We start from the raw sequence: 18,435 nt of genomic DNA, 5'->3' as shown, positions 1-18,435 counted from the left end.
AGCAAAAGGCTTAAATCTGCATATGTAATCCTCCCTTTCTTGTGTTGTTGTTTGATGGCAAGGGGGGATCCTTCTTAGAATAGGTGTCATTATCTTCAACCTAAAGAACCTTTAGTCAAAATAAGTCTAATCAATGGATGAAGTCAAACAGACACAACTCCTAAGATCGATGAGATGTGGGGTTGACTTTGCAATATATTTGGGGCATTGAGGACATCGGGCCTTAGGTAGATAGTAGTTGACCCTTTGGAAATCAACACCCTCAATTGGAACAAAGACTTGGTTACTTTTGAGTTAGGCATTGGGAGGTTTTGAGAAGAGTAACTTGATATGTAATGGCTCTTTATATCTCTATTCTCAATTCCAAAATGGGGGCCCACTCCATGAAGTGCATATGGCGTTGTCAAATATTGAATGATCATGATCATCGGAGGAGGAAATCCCATACCTTTGGGTATTCCCTGTATGTCTTTTATAACTCGAAGATAGGTATGGTCTAGCCCATGTCTAAGTTAGGGGAAGCTTATTGGAGTTTTTGGTCTTAGGCCCAATGCCTTGAAACATTGAATGGTCATCAACTTGTAAGAGCCTGAGGGGTAGACCTAAAAACCTATTAAACCCTTGTTCCTCTAATTGTCCATAGTGCAATTGGATTGTTGTAAATCTTTGAGATAAAGCTTGACGCCCCTCTTGCATTGGAACCCTGGCACTTGATAACAATAATTGATTCATTAGATTTGATAGCTTCATCAAATCATGACAAATCTTAGGAATTGCCTTTTTAGAATATGTTGACAACTATGTCTTTGATTGGAGCCTTCCTTTTTACTTACAAATTTTGTCGGGTAAGCCTCATCATAGTATGTTGGGTTCAAGGCACATGCAAGAAAATGCAAATGAGTATTGTATTAGTACTGTTTATCAATAATTGTTTTCCTTTTTGGTGCTATACAAAATAAGGCTTCACTCTTCAAAAATTTGCAAATTTTTTCCAACATATAGTTTGTACCCTCATATATGTCTCCCAACTTGGGAACATTTGTCTCACAATGTTGCAACCAATCAACTTGTCTATCAAATAGGGGAAGAAACAACTCAAACTGACTCCTCCAAACCTTATCAAGAATGATAGTTCTAATGCATATTGCATTTTTGGTCTTGGGTTGTCTCCATGTTAGCCACTATGTCTAACCACCATGGAAGACATAGTAATGGCCCACATGTCCCATGAGCATTATTGACTCATGACATGGTGGGATGCAATTGTGGTTTCTTTATGATTACATTATTTGTAATGACTTCACAACATTTGAAGGATCCATAATCTCAATGGCTTTTGTAAGTCCTAAATATCCATTCAAGAGTCTTCTCCTCACTATATGCCTAGTATTTTCCCTTGTTGGAGAGGATGTTGGAGGTATAACCACCATTGTAGTCCTTTGTTTTAAGTCTGGTGTAGACGTGGTGGTTAGAATCCAAGATAGACATGAGAAGAAGGTTAGGATTTAGGCTTTAGACAATGATAGAGGGCTAGATTATGGTTATTTGGTGCTATTATTAGCCCCGATTGTGGAGGCCATATTTTGCATTGATTGAGATGCTCTTTAACTTGCATAAATCTAAGATTTTTGATAGCACATTAGGTCATATGAGGGCAACCATTCATTAGAGGGAGCCCTCATTAAAGTTCTATATGACCTAGATTCAAACCATCATTCAATGTAGATGGGATCACATGAACACACTTTTGCACGTGGCAAGAATATGCACTTAACCCAAAATGGTATGTGCAAAGGCCTAGGAGAGTTCCTCCATTGATGATCTTTAGGTAATAAACGATTTTCAAGAAGCAATTGTAAAGATGTACAGTGAGGAAGAAGTGGCAAAACTTCAAAGGCAATTTGTTTAGTTTGCAGGTCTTGGTGGTTCCTTCATGAACGCTGATGCTTGGGAAGATCACATATATCTAGGTCAAGATTACCTAGCTGGGTGGTGGAGGGTGAATGGGGATGATGCTCTATAGCTCAGACATATTGCTATTCATTTATTATCTCAAATTGCTAGTTCCTTTTCAACAAAGAAGAATTGGTCCACATTTTTCTTCATCGACTCTATCAAGAGGGAAGAGTGAATAGGTCAATTTCTGTGAATAGTGCCCTACATCTTAAGCATAGTAAGATACCTTAGTATTCAAAGGAACCAACAACATGATGACATGTTAATATGGGGGATGATGCACAAGTAGATGAGAATGAGGGACTTTATGAGGCACAACTTTGGTTGGTTGGTATGGCATTGGAAATGTCTAGGAATGCAAATGATTCTTATTTAAATAGTGACATTCCCATGGTTGATCTTGAATCCTTCATGCAACAACCAATTGTAGAGGTTAGTGGGGCATTGCCTTGAGCATGATGCTCATTTGTGATTTGACATGTTCTATTTATTTCTACTTTTAGTTTGTTTTTGTCTTGTGTCTTGATAGAAATTGGCCTAGGGCTTGAGAAATAGCAAGCCAAATGGATTAGCGTAGAATCAATAGGCGAAGAAAAGGTTTCCCAACAATGAGTATTAACAAGCAAATGCTCCAATAAACCTTTAACAAGTCACCAAGTTGAAGCTTTTGCACAAAATAGGGTTTCCTAGGACAAGAGAATTAGGCCTTGAAATTGAAATATTTGCCACTAAAGGAAGATTTTGAGGCAATCAACTCATCCCCAAATGTTGAATCTCTTCACAAGACAAAATTCTCCTAAGCCAATTTGCACCGAGTCTTAGTTAGCAGCTTATCCTTGAAAGGGCCAGCATTAGAAAAAGAGAGCAAAATTCAAGTTTACAAATGAATTTATGGGTGATCACCAAATTGACAAGGCTAGTGCCTAGTCCTTGGGATGATGGAGTTTATGGATGTGAAAGATTGGCCAAATCTTGCTAAGGAGTAAGGGAATTTTGATGCCCTAGATCAAGACCCTAACTATTAACTCTGAGGGATCGAGGTCACTTGGGAGAGCTATTCCGAAGATTCACCAAGGGGATTGCCATTCACATTTCATGCATGAGTAATGCATATGATGATGTTATCTAGATTCTATACAATTGATCTTCAATAAATAAAAGGCAGAATAAAAAAACCTAGATAACCAATTCATTCTGTACATTAGACAAAATATCAAAGATTTATCAAAAGCAAGGCTCATTTGAAAGAAAAAATGCATGAAAAATCCTTTATTCTCCAATGCTAATAAGTAGCTCCAATATACAAAAATGCTCCCTAAAATCACATCTCCTCAAGAATCAAGAAGGCTGAAATCTCTAAGAGGCCGAATTCAAGTAACAAGTGATGATGATTTGCTACAATGATCCTATCCTCTCTTTTTATGAGGAGGATGACATCTAAGTAGCCTATAAAGCCCCTAAAAATAAGTTTGATGACAATATAACCTTGGGTTACAAGACAACCCACTAGTTTCTCACAAATATGCCCTAATTAGCCCACACGTGTGAGCTGTAATCTCGCTAGGGCTTATGTCATGCAATAAATGTGCTCCAAATGGCATGTACAAGGTTGACGAGGTGTCCAAGGTGGTGTCGAATGATGTTAAGTTCATGATTTAGGGATGATCCTCAAATTTGCCTCATTGTCTCCTCTAGGGGTCAAGATCTAGTTGGGGCACCACAAAGTGGTCTCCATGGGTCTCAAACTGCTCAAAGTGGCCTCCTTTGCTCCAACGTTGAGGACTTTCTAGGTGCAACAAGCCCTCCCTAGTCTCTTATGGTGAGGCCATCCTCATTTGGGCTCTAAATTGTGAAATTTCCACGAATACACCAATTGGAGTTTAATCTTCTAACTGTTAGCAATTTATTTGTTTACAACAGATAACGATTAAATCATTGATGCATTCTTCACAATAAAAATGTTGTGGAATTATAAAATAAGAACTGAGATATAATGCACACACAATAAAAATGACACCAATATTTTTGGACTAAACGTCCTCAGAAAAACCTTGAAGGAAAAACGAGTGCAACAGATGAGGGTTTATTTTATTATGCAACAATTTGGAAATTATCACAATTGGATGCCCAACTACCTATCCTCTGGCAATACACTAGCAAAATAATCTGGAGATCTTAGATCTCCTTTGCAAAACAACATTGCCTCCTTTAGCTTGCTTGCACCCCACATTGGCAACTCAAACTGTTGCTTGGAACATACATTGCAGCCTCTGAGCAACATGCACATCCCTGGATCAACTGGGCCGTCTAGCCTCCCTATGCCTCTGAAAGTGACTCGCTTTGCCTCCTGGAAGCTGATTTGGCCTTTGACAACTGAATCAACCCACTTTTGGCAGCTTGCATTGGGGTTTTTGGCTATTCGCACTGCTTGTACGACCTCCTCTGCAGATGAATTCGACCTCCATTTTCCTGCCACTCACTGGAAAATCATTGGGAATCTCTTCAGAATCCTGCTCCCAAATTATTTGCTGCTCCCTCTCTCCAATGCTCTCTCTTTGGCTCGAACTGTGTCTTGTTGAAGATTGCAAACTTGCTAGTTCTATTTGCCTCTCACAACTGGTCACCCTGATGCTATACCCAAGCCCTTTGACATGCTTTTATAATCTTTCATTGGAGTCTCAATGACCACGATTTAATCTCGATTGATGACTAAGATCAATTAGACTTCATCAATAGAAGTTCCTAGAGCAATCTTGAACAGATTTTGTGGCAATAGGGACAAAGATTATAATTGCATCCAAGTGAACCAAACCTGAATGTCATGGGTTACTTCAAACAAGGATCTCTTTCCAAAATTAGGACCCTAATCTCGCAACGCTGTTTTATCCATAGGTAGGGGTGGCTAACGGTCAACCCTTTTAGGTGTTTCCAACCCCGAAGGAGAAGTAATATTTCCTTGGTCCACCATTTAATTGATAGGTGTTAGTGAATAGTAATGATGGTAACAAAGGGTATAAGACTTTATGGCTAAGTGCCATGGTCAAAGGGACCAGTCGATGGGGAAGTCCACATACTGAGTGTATAGATGTGAGGAGGGAGCATTCATGGATGCATGAGTTACCAACTTGGCCTTTCTTTTTCCACCTTTCTTGTGTTCCTTTTACTTGTTCTTGATTTTTCTTTGTATCACTGCTTATAACTCAAGTATTAGAGCTTGCTTTGAACGATGTAGCAGTTGTATTACCCCTTAATGATGTAGATGAATTAGTTTATTGCTCATCGGGGCTAGGACGTGCAAGGGTTCCTTCCTTTGATGTGATGGAGCAATGATTGCTCAGGAATCAGGTGATGGCCATATGAGTGAGGTAGAGCTCATGTTATGCTTTTGCTTACGTGCTAATCATTATGTCCCTGGCCATCTTTTGCATTTTGATTTTTCTTTCTTTAGAATTGTTGTGGCCATGGTATGCCTTTTTTGTTTCCTTTAGTTGCATTAATCTCCTAGGGAAATTTTTTTGAGCCGTAACCAAGTATGTGGATATATGCGTGCCAAATGCCAAAGAGCTAATGACAAGTTGAACATGAGGAATGGCGGTGAAATATGGACTTGTAATGTAAGATGGATGGTGTTAAGTATGACATATGGGAACATGGAACTATGCTATTTCAATCAAGGCTTTTTAAATACTGCCTCTCCTATACCCATTAGGCCTTAAGGGAGGTCCAATTGGGCTAGGGCCAAAGATTAACCTCCCAAGTAAGGTGAGAGAACAAAATTGTTGTCAAAACCCATCATTCTTCTAGATCACCCCATAATCCATACTAAATACCCAAGAACAAACAAGTACAAGCACCCGATTATAAAATGACCAAAGTACCTTTTGAGTGGAAGCCTACCTTCGTCCATGTGCTCATGCTAGATGGGTGAGAAGTAATTGGCTATGCAGGTGGCAAAGGTATATGGCATATTATCAACTAGTGGTGGATGTTAGTCGCTGCTTGCTGTCTGGCTGACCGACTGGATATCATGAATAGGAGAAAAGTTTGGGGCTAGCTGTCTTCACGATCCAATTACGTTTTTTGCATTGGACAGTGATAGACCTAGCTCTTTATTGTCTAGATGATGCTGGACAATGATAATCATTACTATACTTTGTTGTGACAAGCTTGACTCTTTGTTATTTACATGATGATAATCATAATTAGATAATGATTCTAATGATGACAATAGTTAAGGGTAGACATGGACATATCTTTTGAACATATGGACATAGTCAGAGGCCCTCAAATTTCAAGGAATACCACAAGGGATATCAAGGTTAAGTTGGGACCATCCTCTAAATATCCATGGTCCAACTAGCAATTATATAATTTGGAAATCAATATCCAAAATAGGAGAATCATTGTGTTTGGAAGCTCAATTTTTAGTTCTTTCATCTTAGAATATTTATTAAATTAGTAGTTGGGTATTAAAAACTAACATGTTATCAGAGCTAATCTCTAATCGAAGACCAGGAAGCATGTTTATTTCCTTAGGAGCAACTTAAAGAGAGTGAAAAAGCACAATCTATCAAAAGGTCCTATGTTAGGGTTTACCAAAATTGGCTCTGCGCAAGGGTTTTCTCCTAGCAAGCTCTATGCTAGGTTTTTGAGCAACACGAACAACAAAATGGCGTATCTAGGGCTGAGATTTGAGGACCGCCTTGATGGAGCCTCAAATTTCTGTTCTTGGAAGGAAAGGATATGTGTAGTGCTGGAGGAGGAAGGAGTTTGGGAATTTGTGGAAAGTCCACCAGCCCAACCATAAGACCAGCAGCAGGCCCGACACAATAAGAAGGACGTAAAGGCGAAAAGATTTTTCCTTGAAGGAGTCAAGGATCACATCATACCTCACCTGTCCGAAAAGAAGACAACTTAGGCCATGTGGACAACTATCTTAGGGTTGTACTAGTGTTCGAGTGAGGCCATGTAGTTGGTACTCAGAGATAAACTTAGAAATATCAAGATGACCAAGTCGGAGTCCGTGGTCTCATACCTCATCAGATTCAACCAAGTGAGGGACGAGTTAGCTGGAGTTGGGGAGATAGTTTCAAACAAAGACCTTGTCGACTTGGTAGTATTGGGTTTTCCCAAGTCATTGGAAAACTTCACTGATATAGTGAGTGACAAAAAAAAACTTCCAGATTGGGAGCGGCTATGGAGTGATTGCGTGCAAGAGGAGATCTGGAAGCAGGTCAAATTTGGGTCTAATGTGAAGACTGAGGAAGAGGAAAACTTTGCCCTAGTTTGCAAAGGGGGCAAGAAAAATGTAGGAGGGGTTGAGTCCAGTTCATGAGGCAAGAAGAAGAAAGACCTCAACAAAGTAAAGTGCTTCTCTTATTACCAATTTGGGCACTACTCCACCAAGTGTCCAAACAGGAAGAAGGGGTCCAAGAAGGACCATGTGGCAGCATTAGTAGAGGTGGAGGAGTTCATTTCTCAGTTTGAGAGGGAGTTCTCGCTCATAACTTGCATGGAAAGCTCAGTGGCTAGTATGGTATATTGACAATGGAGCATGTTGTCATATGACCAGGAACAAGGGATATTTCAGCTAGTTGACAAAGGGCATGCAGTTTCACATAGAGATGGGAGATGATGGCAAGTACCTAATACAAGGTGTGGGTACTGTCAAGTTTGAGAGGGGTGTATAAATCCTCTCTAACTTAGAGATGTCATCTACGTCCCAAGGTTGAAGAAAAACCTTATCTTAATCTCAACGTTGGAGAATAAGGGTTATGAGGTTATCTTCAACAGAGGAAATGCCTTTATTAAGCCTTTCAACTCTGGAGCAACTAAGTAGATCTGAGTTAGGGTGAAGAACCTCTACAGGCTACAGTTTGAGATAGCCGCGACCTTGAGTAGCACAGGAGTTAGTTAGTAAAGCTGTGACCTAGGGGAACCTTGGCATAGGCATATGGGTTGCTTGCACCATGAGCACTGGAGATTTTGAGAAAAAATGCCACAAGGCTACCACAATGCAGCGTAGATCAACATGACATGTGCAAGGGTTGCACACTTGGCAAGTATGCCAAGACATCTTTTCTTGGCAGAGACAATAGGGCTAAGAGCATCTTAGAGCTGGTACATTCAGATGTTTGTGGTCCATTTTCCTCTCCATCCCGTATGGGATACAAATACTATGTCACCTTCATTGATGATCACTCAAGAAAGACTTGGATCTTTATCTTGAAGAAGAAAGATGAAGTCTTCTTGAAGTTCATGGAGTTCAAAGCCTTGATGGAAAACTAGACTAGTAGGAAGATCAAGGCACTGAGGTCAGAAAATGCTGGGGAGTACATCTCCAATGCCTTCTGGGATTTGTGTGCAAAGGAGGGCATCAGGAGAGAGCTCACCACACCTCATAACCCTCAACAGAATGGGGTGGCTAAATAACAATTCATAATATTTGGAAGAAAATGCTTTATGAAATAAATGACAATTCAGTAGACAAGTTTGATTCCCACATTGATGAAGGATTTTTTCTTGGGTACTCATTAAGAAGCAAGGCCAACAAATGTTAAAATAATTGTCTTCAGAAGGTTGTAGAGAGCATTGATGTAAAAATAAATGAGGCTCTTCCCAAGAAAGGAGCAGATCTAACAATTGAAGAAGACTTTATCCTTGCAGATTAGGAAGAAGGTTTTGCAAAATAAGAGCAGGAAGCTGGAAAATCAAAAGGAGGAAGCAACTCAAACACAATCCAAGACAACCTCAAGTTTGTACAAAAGCACCATCCAAAGGTCTAGAGTATCGAAGATATGGGCATAGGAATAGAAACAAGAAGGATGACAAACACACCAAAAAATTGTGATATCTCTTTGCTATCCCAAATAGAACCAAATGATTTTACTCAGGCAAGGAACCACATTGGATAAAAGCAATGGAAGAGGAGATGAACCAAATTTAAAATAATGGAACATGGACAAGAACAAAATGAATGAAGATGGACAAGTCATCATAACACAACTCAAGATTGGTGTGCAAGGGGTATACTCAAATTGAAGGAATTGAATTTGAAGGGACTTTCTCTCTAGTTGCTAGACTAGAGGCCATACGGACATTGTTAGCATTCGCATGTTCAAAAGGGTTAAAATTCTATCAGATCGATGTAAAGTCATCCTTTCTAAATGGAAACTTAAAAAAAGTATACATGGAACAACCAAAAGGGTTTGACTTGTCAGGAAATAAAGACTTCACATACAAGTTGAAGAAGGCCTTGTATGGATTAAACTAGCTCCAAGAGCTTGGTATGCTAGACTTCATCGTTATCTTCAACAACAAGGATTCAAGAATGGAGTTGCAGGAAGCAACCTTTACATGAAGATGGAGGAAGACAATATGCTAATCACACTGGTATACTTGGATGATCTGATTTTTGGTAGCTACAATGATGAAATGAGTCACAAATTTGCCCAAGAAACTTCAAAAGAATTTGAAATGTCAATGATTGGAGAGTTGCCTTTCTTTCTTGGACTTCAAGTAACTCAAACAAATGTTAGGATGTTCATAAGACAAACAAAATACCTCAAGGAAATGCTCAGGCGATTTGGGATGGAAGAATGTGCTGCTATAAGCACACCTATGATTACAGGTTGTAAGCTGAGCAAGGACGATGAATCTCCTATAGTGAATGCAACTTTCTACAGATCAATGATTGGAGGTCTCTTATATTCGATAACCACACGACCAGAGATCATGCAAGCAGTAGGTATGGTGGCAAGGTTCCAGTCAGCCCCTAAGGAACTCACATGCAAGCCGTAAAAAGGATAATCAGATATCTAAAAGGCACCCTTGATTTTAGAATATCAATGATTGGAGGTCTCTTATATTCGATAACTTCACGACCAGAGATCATGCAAGCAGTAGCTGTGGTGGCAAGGTTCCAGTCAGCCCCTAAGGAATCTCACATGCAAGCCGTAAAAAGGATAATCAGATATCTAAAAGGCACCCGTGATTTTAGACTATGGTATCCTAAGAGCACAAATCTTATCTTGATAGCTTACATCGATGCAGATTGGGCAAGAAGCATTGATGATCGAAAGAGCACTAGTGGAAATACATTTTTTCTAGGAGATTGTCTTGTATCTTGGTTAAGCAAGAAACAATCATCTATATCTTTCTCCATAGATGAAGCCGAATTTATAGCCACAATAGATTGTTGTACACAAGACCTATGGATGAAGGAAGCCTTTAAGGATGTCAAAATGTAAATAAATTACGTTATCACCATCTTCTGTGACAATGCCAGCGCAATCAGTGTCTCAGAAAACCTAGTCATGCACTTAAAAACAAAACATAGTCCAATCAATTACCACTTTCTTTGAGAACAGGTCAGTGATCAGAACATCAAAATGGAATATGTCATCACTAAAGAATAGATTGCGGACATCTTTACTAAACCTTTGCCTCGAGAAGCATTTGAATATCTTCATCAAAAGTCGGGTGTCATCTCTCTTCCATCCCAGTAGAGCATCCCTTTGCTATTGATGTCAAAGGGGAAGCAACAAGAGGTCAAGGGGGTCAACATGAAATTATCAAAAGGTTGCCATCATAAGGGAAGAATTACATAGCCTTAAAGAATGCTTTAAACCCTTTCCAACAAGGTATAACATGCCCTTAATTCCTCTCCATTGAGGAAAAACGAATTTTCTAAGACAAAATTCTAGACATCTTGCCCCCAGTCAAGTCAACCTCTCTTGAGGACAAGTCGACCCCCCTGTGGACAAGTCAGCCTAGTTTGTGTGACAAACAATATAAATATGTGAGCTCTCTCACTCATTCGACCAACAACTTGATGAAGAAGAAGTGGTTCATATCTCATGAACCTAGAAGTAGATTAAAGGAGGGATTTTTTGGTTTCTATTTCTGTTCTTGACCAAGGTTTCTTGGAGGGTATTTTGATTAGAATTTGAAACCATTCTTGGAGCCATTTTTGTCACCTCTTGAAGAGCAGAATTCAACCTCTTTGTATCACATATTTTTCCCTATGCATGTGAAAAAAACTCGGGCTTTTGTGAAGCAGACCTCGGCCCCTGCAACTATCTTGTTTGCCTCTGAAACTCGGCCTGTAGCCTTAGCTTGGAGTCTGGACCTGTCTATTTGCCTTTGAAACTCGGCCTGTAGCCTCTGTTCGGACCTGTCTATTTGCCTCTGAAACTCGACCTGTAGCCTCAGTTCGGACCTCAGGATTTGGGCTATATCTACCTCAGTTTGGACCTTCGTATTTGGGCTATATTACCTCAGTTCAGATTTGAGCTTGTTAGGGGCTATCTTGGAGTTGTTTCTAATCGTTTTTTGAAGAATCTTGAAGACCATTTTGGAGCTGATATTGAGATCATCCTTGGAGCTGATTTTGAGAGCTTGGAGATATTTTGAAGTAGCCTCTTGAAGAGATTTTGAAATAGCCTCTTGAAGATATATTGGAGCAGCCTTTCAAGCCACTTTGGAGCAGTTCTTTGAGACACCTTGAAGCAGTACCTTGGAACTATCTTGGTAGAGTTTCAATCAACACTTTGAAGTATATTTGAAGTAGCTGTAAAGGTTGGAGCCTAAGAGGATTGGTGTCCTCATATTGACCAGGTTGGAGCCTAAGAGGATTGGTGTCCTCATATTGACCAGGTTGGTGCCTAGATTTGCTTTAGAGGATTGGTGTCCACGCGTCTAGTCACAAACTGGAGGAAGGTGGACGCTACCAGAGCGGAGCGAGTAGATGCTATTCTCTATAGACAACTCATAGTGTCATTGATATATTTGGTAAGCACACGATCAAACATTGGCTTTGTAGCTAACCAGTTGAGCTTGTTCATGGTTGAGTTGACGAGAGTGCACTGTGTTGAGGTATCTCAGGGGCACAACCAATTATGGATTGCTGTATAGGCAGGTCGATGGTGTGGGGTTTCAGGGTTTCACAGATGCAGATTGGGCAAGGGGTTCAACAGATAGAAAGAGCTCTTCAGGTTGGACTTTTGGTGTTGGGTCAGTAGCTGTTTCCTGGTTCAACAGGAAGCAAGGATCAGTGGCACTGAGCTCAGCTGAGGCTGAGTACATGGCTGCCAGCCTGGCAGCTTGCAAGGCCATATGGTTGAGGAATCTACTTGTTGGGTTGCTAAGTCAAAGTTGGAGCCCGCAATCATACACTATGATAATCAGAGCTGCATCAAGCTCTCTGAAAATCTAGTGTTTCATGACTGCTCCAAGCACATCAAGATCTGGTACCACCATATCAGAGATTGTGTTCGGAGGGGTAAAGTCAGACTCCAGTATGTGCCCATAGAGGGTCAGAGTGCTGATATTCTGACCAAGGCATTGGCAAGGGGCATATTTGTTTACTTCAGAGATTAATTGGGTGTAGTACAAAACACCTTCTTCTGTAAGAGGGAGTGTTAAATGGAGTTAGAGGAGGAAAGGTTCAGCTAAATTTAGAGGTGCACTAAATTTGGCAGAGGGACTCACAGGTGGGCCTAAGGCGCAGTTTACACTGTCTCTTTATTTTGACTTGGGAAAATTTTAATTTTCCTATAGTCAAAAAGCAAAATGATCTTAGCCATCCATGAGATTTAATCTCAGCCATTTGTGGAGATGGTGCGCCAGGTTGACTTTAAAACAAGGGGGAAAGGGCACAAACTTGGCTCATTATGCATCAAAATTGTGCGTTCCCTCTTCAACAATAGACTATAGTGAATTCCAGCACTAGGGCTTCATCTACAATGCAGATCACCATGAGAAAAGTGGCCACATAGGTGTCACAATCTTCAGATTCGTGCTTCCAGCTGCAGTGCGTGAGTGCTTGCGCAAAGCAGCTGTGCAAAAGGCCATATGAGACTGTACGGAATTCGTACTGCGCAGCAGAGGAAGACCAGGTGAGCTAGATTAAGTCCAGCTGGCCGCAGAAGGGCGCTGGATCGATTTCAGAATGAAGGGAAGGATTTACCCTCGTCTATTTAATTTTCTGAATTTGCTATGGCTTCAAAAAAATAAAGAGAGCACACAGGTTGCAGGTTTTCCGCAGTTGGGGTTTCTTCGGTAAATTTCTGGTGTACTATTATTGTGTGCTTGTGTCTTCAAGAATTTATTTCCACTGCTATTGTTCTGTTAGAATACTCAGCATATTTAGTAAATGTGTTGGGAAGCTCAGTTTTTAACATGTAATCTGGGAGGGGCAGACAATGGTGAGAATGGAGCTCTTATGGATTGCTCAACACTACATCAACCTCAATATTGAGCTAAGCCCTGTTGGATAGAGTGCTTATTCTAATTTCAGCTTTGTTAGCAGGAAACCCAAAATGTTCAGAGTGTTTAATGTACTTTGTTTTCGGGCCCTGTCTTTTGCTATTATATCCTATTTTAACTTGGATTTAGAATAATTATAATTGATTTTTATCACCTAAGCAATTAATAGTCTCAATTATATGTTTTGATGGAATTTATAGTCTGATATTTTTTTTGGCAGTAAAATAACCATGATTTTAGTTATACTAACTATTTTTTAGATAGATTTACTTCTTGTGAATAGAATCCCAACTGAATGCATGGTATCTGTATAACATGCTAATGTTCTGCTATGCATTCTTTCATTACATAATATTACTCTGTGCCAAGCAGACTTGGAAGGGAGAAGTGATGATAAGATAAGAATTATGGAGCTGGTTGAGGAATTGAGAGGAAAACGAGCAGATAAACAAGTAAGTTGTGACTCTATTGTAGACCTTTATTTATTTATTTCATTTTGTTAAAATGCTTCTGGTTTATTAATTGCAAAATATGACATGCATTTCATACAAAAGGACAGGCGATGGAGACAACTGCTATATGCTAGGGCCAAAAGGGCAAGATATTCTGGCCAAAAGGGCAAGATATTCTGGCCAAACTAACTTTGTCTTGTAGGGAAACAAAAAAAATGAGGCATATTAAAAGTGACACCTGAGGCAATAAGCATTAAATGACATAATAAATTGGCCAGCTGATCAGAGTAAGATGTCAAGTAGCTGCTGCAATCATACTTGTGGCTCACTGGCTAGCATGAGGTACTTGTTCCTGTGGGGCAGCCCCCATCCATCCATTGTGGAGTTAGGATTGATCACATGGGGCCTCCTCACATTGCTTGCCGAGCATGGGTCAATCAGGGTGCTTTGGTACAGAGATTGCTAGAGGAATGATCAGAAGTTTGTCAAATCAGGAGACCTTTAGAGCCTGAGGTTGTGGCCAAATCTAGTGCTTTAGGTACTCTGACCAGAGGTGCTTGAGTTTATACAATGAGACCCTTAGATTCTGTTCGTAGACTCTCTAGCCACATCTTAGACTAGTTTCCACTAGGATGATTACGTCCATTTTTTGGTGCTTCCATCTGCCAGGTGTACCGAGAGACAGAGCAATAGCAGCCTTGGTTCCGATTACAGATCAATGATGGCTCAAGGGTCCATATCTTCTTCCTAGAGATCGCAATAGCATTATTGTTCGAGATTCCAACTAAGGCCAAACTCCATGTGGGTCACCTCATTTATGGCAGCTGATATTTTTCCTAGATTCCTCTTGTCGAGAGGTGTAAGATTGATCTAAAGATCATCCGATTCCGACAAGTATTTATGGAGATATGAATTTATTTGTATTTACTTGACAAATTGTCAAGGTCGGCAAGCAGTTAAATGTGTGGCACACATGCCCAGTGAATCATATAAATACAAGAGAGGTTGATTCATTTTCTCATCATCTGATCTCCACATCTCTTCTCTCTCCTAGTCTCTTGGGTATGCATAGGAGGAAGAAGACTCTCTCACGTGGGAAGAAGATAGAGGACACAGTTAGGGCAGCAAGCTGTGACGTGGAAGAAGGAGGATGCAGGAAGGTACAGCAACATGTTTTGGGTGCTAGAGGACTGCGTTGACCAGCGTATAGGCTCCCTTGACTGCAGATTTGTGTGGGGAGTCTCTCTCTTGCTAGCCGCAATTCAGATCAGCCTTGTTGACCTCTGTTTGACCACTGTTTTGGGGCAGCGTTGACTGGTTAGGGCTGACTGCAGGAGCTGATATATTGACTGCTGTTTTGACCATGTTTTGAGGACTGTTTTGGGCTGCTACTTATTGCTGTTGAAGACCGAGTTCTTCAATTTGACTAGAAGTCAATCTGGGGCTGTTTGACCAAGTTTGACTTTGCTGATCTAGACTTTGCTGTTGCTGATATAAAATTACAGAATTTTGATTTAGTACTATATCTTTCTACTGAACTATTGAAAATAAAAGAAGATTTGATCAAAGGGTTTCCTTGCATTGGGATTTGTCCCTGGCTAGCCTCCACATTTTGTGTCTCTTGTCTTGGCTTGTTTTCTGTCGATTGTTTAATGTTCTATCTGCATTTTACTTAATGTATATATGATTGCTTATCTGTGGCTAATAAGAAGAAAAGAAGTAAATTGCTCTAAGCATAGAAACTACCTTGAAGCAATCTTAAAGAAGTCATGGGGTCCTCAACACACTTCCCCGTAGAAGACAAACTAAGTGAGAAGTCTGACTATCACGAATGGAAGATGTCTCTCGATCTAACATTGGAAGAGCAGGAAGTGTTGGACCATGTGAGAGGCAATATTGTTGCGCCTCCATCAAATGCATCCGCTGCTGCTAGAAGCAAGTGGACCAAGGGAGAAGTCAAAGCAAGGAAGATCATTCAGGACTCTATCGACAAGCACCTGGTGGCCTATGTTTCCAAGCTGACCACCTCCAAGGAAATCTACGATAGACTGGTGAGTTTATTTAAAGTTAATGATGCAAATCAAGTTTTGTTCCTTAGAAATAAGTTGAAGGAAATTAAGAAAGGCAAAGATGAGAGTATGCGAGCATATTTCTTAAGGATCATCGAGATCAAGAATGATTTCCTATCTATTGGGGAAGTAGTTCCTGACAGGGAAATGACACAACTCTTGGAGGATTGCCACCTGAATGGTATATATTCAAGACTACTCTTCTCAACAATAATGTAATTCCTGGATTTGAGGAATTGATGGAAAGATGCATTCAAGAAGAAACAAGGATGGAAGAGCAAGAAATGCCCGCACTTAAAGGCCATCCCTCTGCCTTTTCTTCTCATGCTAAAAGAAGAAACAATTATGGGGCTAAATCCAAAGGAAAGGCTGGACAAAAAGATGGAAGCAAAGGTCGATGTTACAATTGCAACAAAATGGGCCACTATGCGAGGTAATGCCCTGATAAAAGGGACTCACACCATGACGATGATCAAAATCACTCTCAAGGCAATCAAAGGAATGGTAGGTCCAATGGCAGAGGTAAAAGAAATGCCATAAATCAAGAGGACAACCCATCAAGAAGGCAAGAAACTCCAGGTATGAATCTAACGTTGTTAACAATAAGCAAGATGAATATTATTTACGAGTAGCCCTCTCTACCACTGCTCCCTCGGACTCGTTGGGAAATTGGCTTATTGATAGTGGTGCCTCAAGGCACTTCACTGGTTACAAAGAAGCTCTCTCTAATCTGATAGAGAAGGAGACCAACTTGGAAATTGTTCTTGGGGACAACTCAAAATATCTCGTGAAAGGTGTAGGGAATGCCACTCTTCAATTGAATAAGGGAAATACAATTCATTTACAAGAAGTATTATATGTACCTGATCTCAAAATGAACTTGGTGTCCATTTCAGCAATGGAAGACAAATGCTACAAGGTGGCCTTCATCGATGGCAAGGTACGTGTAAGGATGATCTGAAAATTACTCGTGAGTGATCTCAGTTAACTAATTAATGAATGAAGGTATTACAGACTCGTGCTGGTGTGTGTCTATGTTATCTTGGGCAACGGATCGATCAGATTACAAAATATACAGACACTGGAAAAATGGAAGACAGTAAGAGAAACACAGTAAGCAATACAAGAACAAAACACATTAATAAGGAGTTACCCTATTCTCCAGGGCTACGTCTCCGATCCAGCTCTCAGTGGTGGCCTTCTTTTATTGTGTCTTTAAAGCAAAGATTTACAATGAGGAGCTCAACTTGAGTCTTCTAAAACAAAGGATGCTTAGTAGGGTGGTTCTTTTATTCCCCAAGCCACTAGAGTGCACAGAGTCTTTCCCTTCCAAGTCTCGACCTCTTTGGTCTTTAATGGGATGAGTCCAATGTGGTGCTCAATTCCCGATAGATATCCTTACAAGGATTGCTTGAACCTCTCAAGCCTGGTTTTGTCTGCTCGATGCTTCCTTAACCTTGCTGGTCAGCTCGACTCTCTGCCTTTTGCTTCTTGCTTCTTTGTCTCTTTCGTCTTTTTCCACTGTTCTCTTCTTTGGTTCTTCCTTTTTTCTGTTCTTTGTCTCTTCATGGCTTAAAGCCAATCTGTTCTTGATTGTTCGCTTCCTCTTCCGCCCCTTCGGATCGCCTGCTGCTGTTCGTTTGGAGTTCCCTGCCTCTGCGTCATCACCAACGTCCCATAGGTAAGTGGCCACTTGTCCTCTCACGAACTGTGCCAACTCTTCCTCAACGGTTCGGTATTTTGGTTACGTTGTGTAATCATTCATCCGCTAAATTAGCGATCAAATCAGACTTTAGACTTTTATATGCCGCGACTTAATTCCTCTGTCAAATCTGGTTTCCCATCGGGCGCAATCTCTGCCGTCAGATCTGGAGCCCCCAGACCCTACGGTGTTCGCTTTTATTGCGCGGTTGACTTGCTTGACCGTTAGCCCACGATGAGAGGCGATTTTTTCTCTCATCCGCTAGACACGCGTCGTGCAATGTATGGAATCACTCATTTTTTGACAAATCCGCATACCGCCCAATACGCCTCTGATATTCCGCTGGTTTTGGAGTGCGGGGCTTGCCTTTTGCTTTAGCGCTTTCCCTACGGTTTCCCGGCTTCCCTTGCGACCGAGCGTTTTGGGGCTTTTCCTTCTCGAGGGGTTTTGCCCAGCGATGCGTGATTAGTGCGCACATCAGAAACAACCTTTGTTTTCTGATCCAGACTTCCTAATTGCCAGTTTGCATCCTGCGCGGTCTCTATGGGCCTCGATCAGCGCGCTTTGGCCGAGGTCCTTGTCGTTTCTTGCTGGCTACAAACTGCCACTGTCGAGAGGTCTTCCTGATAGCTCTTTGTTCATAAATTTTTGAAGTCTATCCTGATTCGATACAGTCATAGCACTTTGCTAGTTTTCATGGATCCAATTTGGATCACGGCCTTCCCACTGAAAAATCTTTTGGACCACCAAAAGTTGGTTTTCAAGCATCCACTAAGTGACGGTACAATTGTCTCACTTGTCCAATCTCTATCCACTTTTCAATGCTCGGCTTTGAACCCTTGAGCCCAACTGTGAGGTACTCAACATCTCCCCTGCGCGTCATCCTCACCTTCCTGTCTAGAACTGTGCCTTCTTGCAATTCATTAAGATATTCAGGTAGCAGGTCATCAATAGAAGGCAATTGACTTTGCTCTTTGGGATCTTCAAT

General features: G+C 40.8%; 1 protein-coding gene across 1 annotated transcript in view; it reads left to right on the top strand.

Annotated features, from left to right (window-relative positions):
- LOC149201211 (U1 snRNP-associated protein usp106-like) overlaps positions 1-18,435 on the top strand; it is a 184,629-nt gene that overhangs the window by 35,124 nt on the left and 131,070 nt on the right. Inside the window, exon 5 of the mRNA XM_089402885.1 lies at positions 13,597-13,676. Within this exon, the coding sequence (XP_089259011.1) occupies positions 13,597-13,676 (80 nt within the window). The remainder of the gene's footprint in view (positions 1-13,596; positions 13,677-18,435) is intronic.

The sequence above is a fragment of the Pinus tabuliformis genome, chromosome 2_1, assembly GCF_031772625.1.
Source record: "Pinus tabuliformis cultivar Carrire ecotype Pingquan chromosome 2_1, CPIR1, whole genome shotgun sequence".
NCBI classification, from domain to species: domain Eukaryota; kingdom Viridiplantae; phylum Streptophyta; class Pinopsida; order Pinales; family Pinaceae; genus Pinus; species Pinus tabuliformis.
This window is presented reverse-complemented; position numbering and strand designations above follow the sequence as displayed.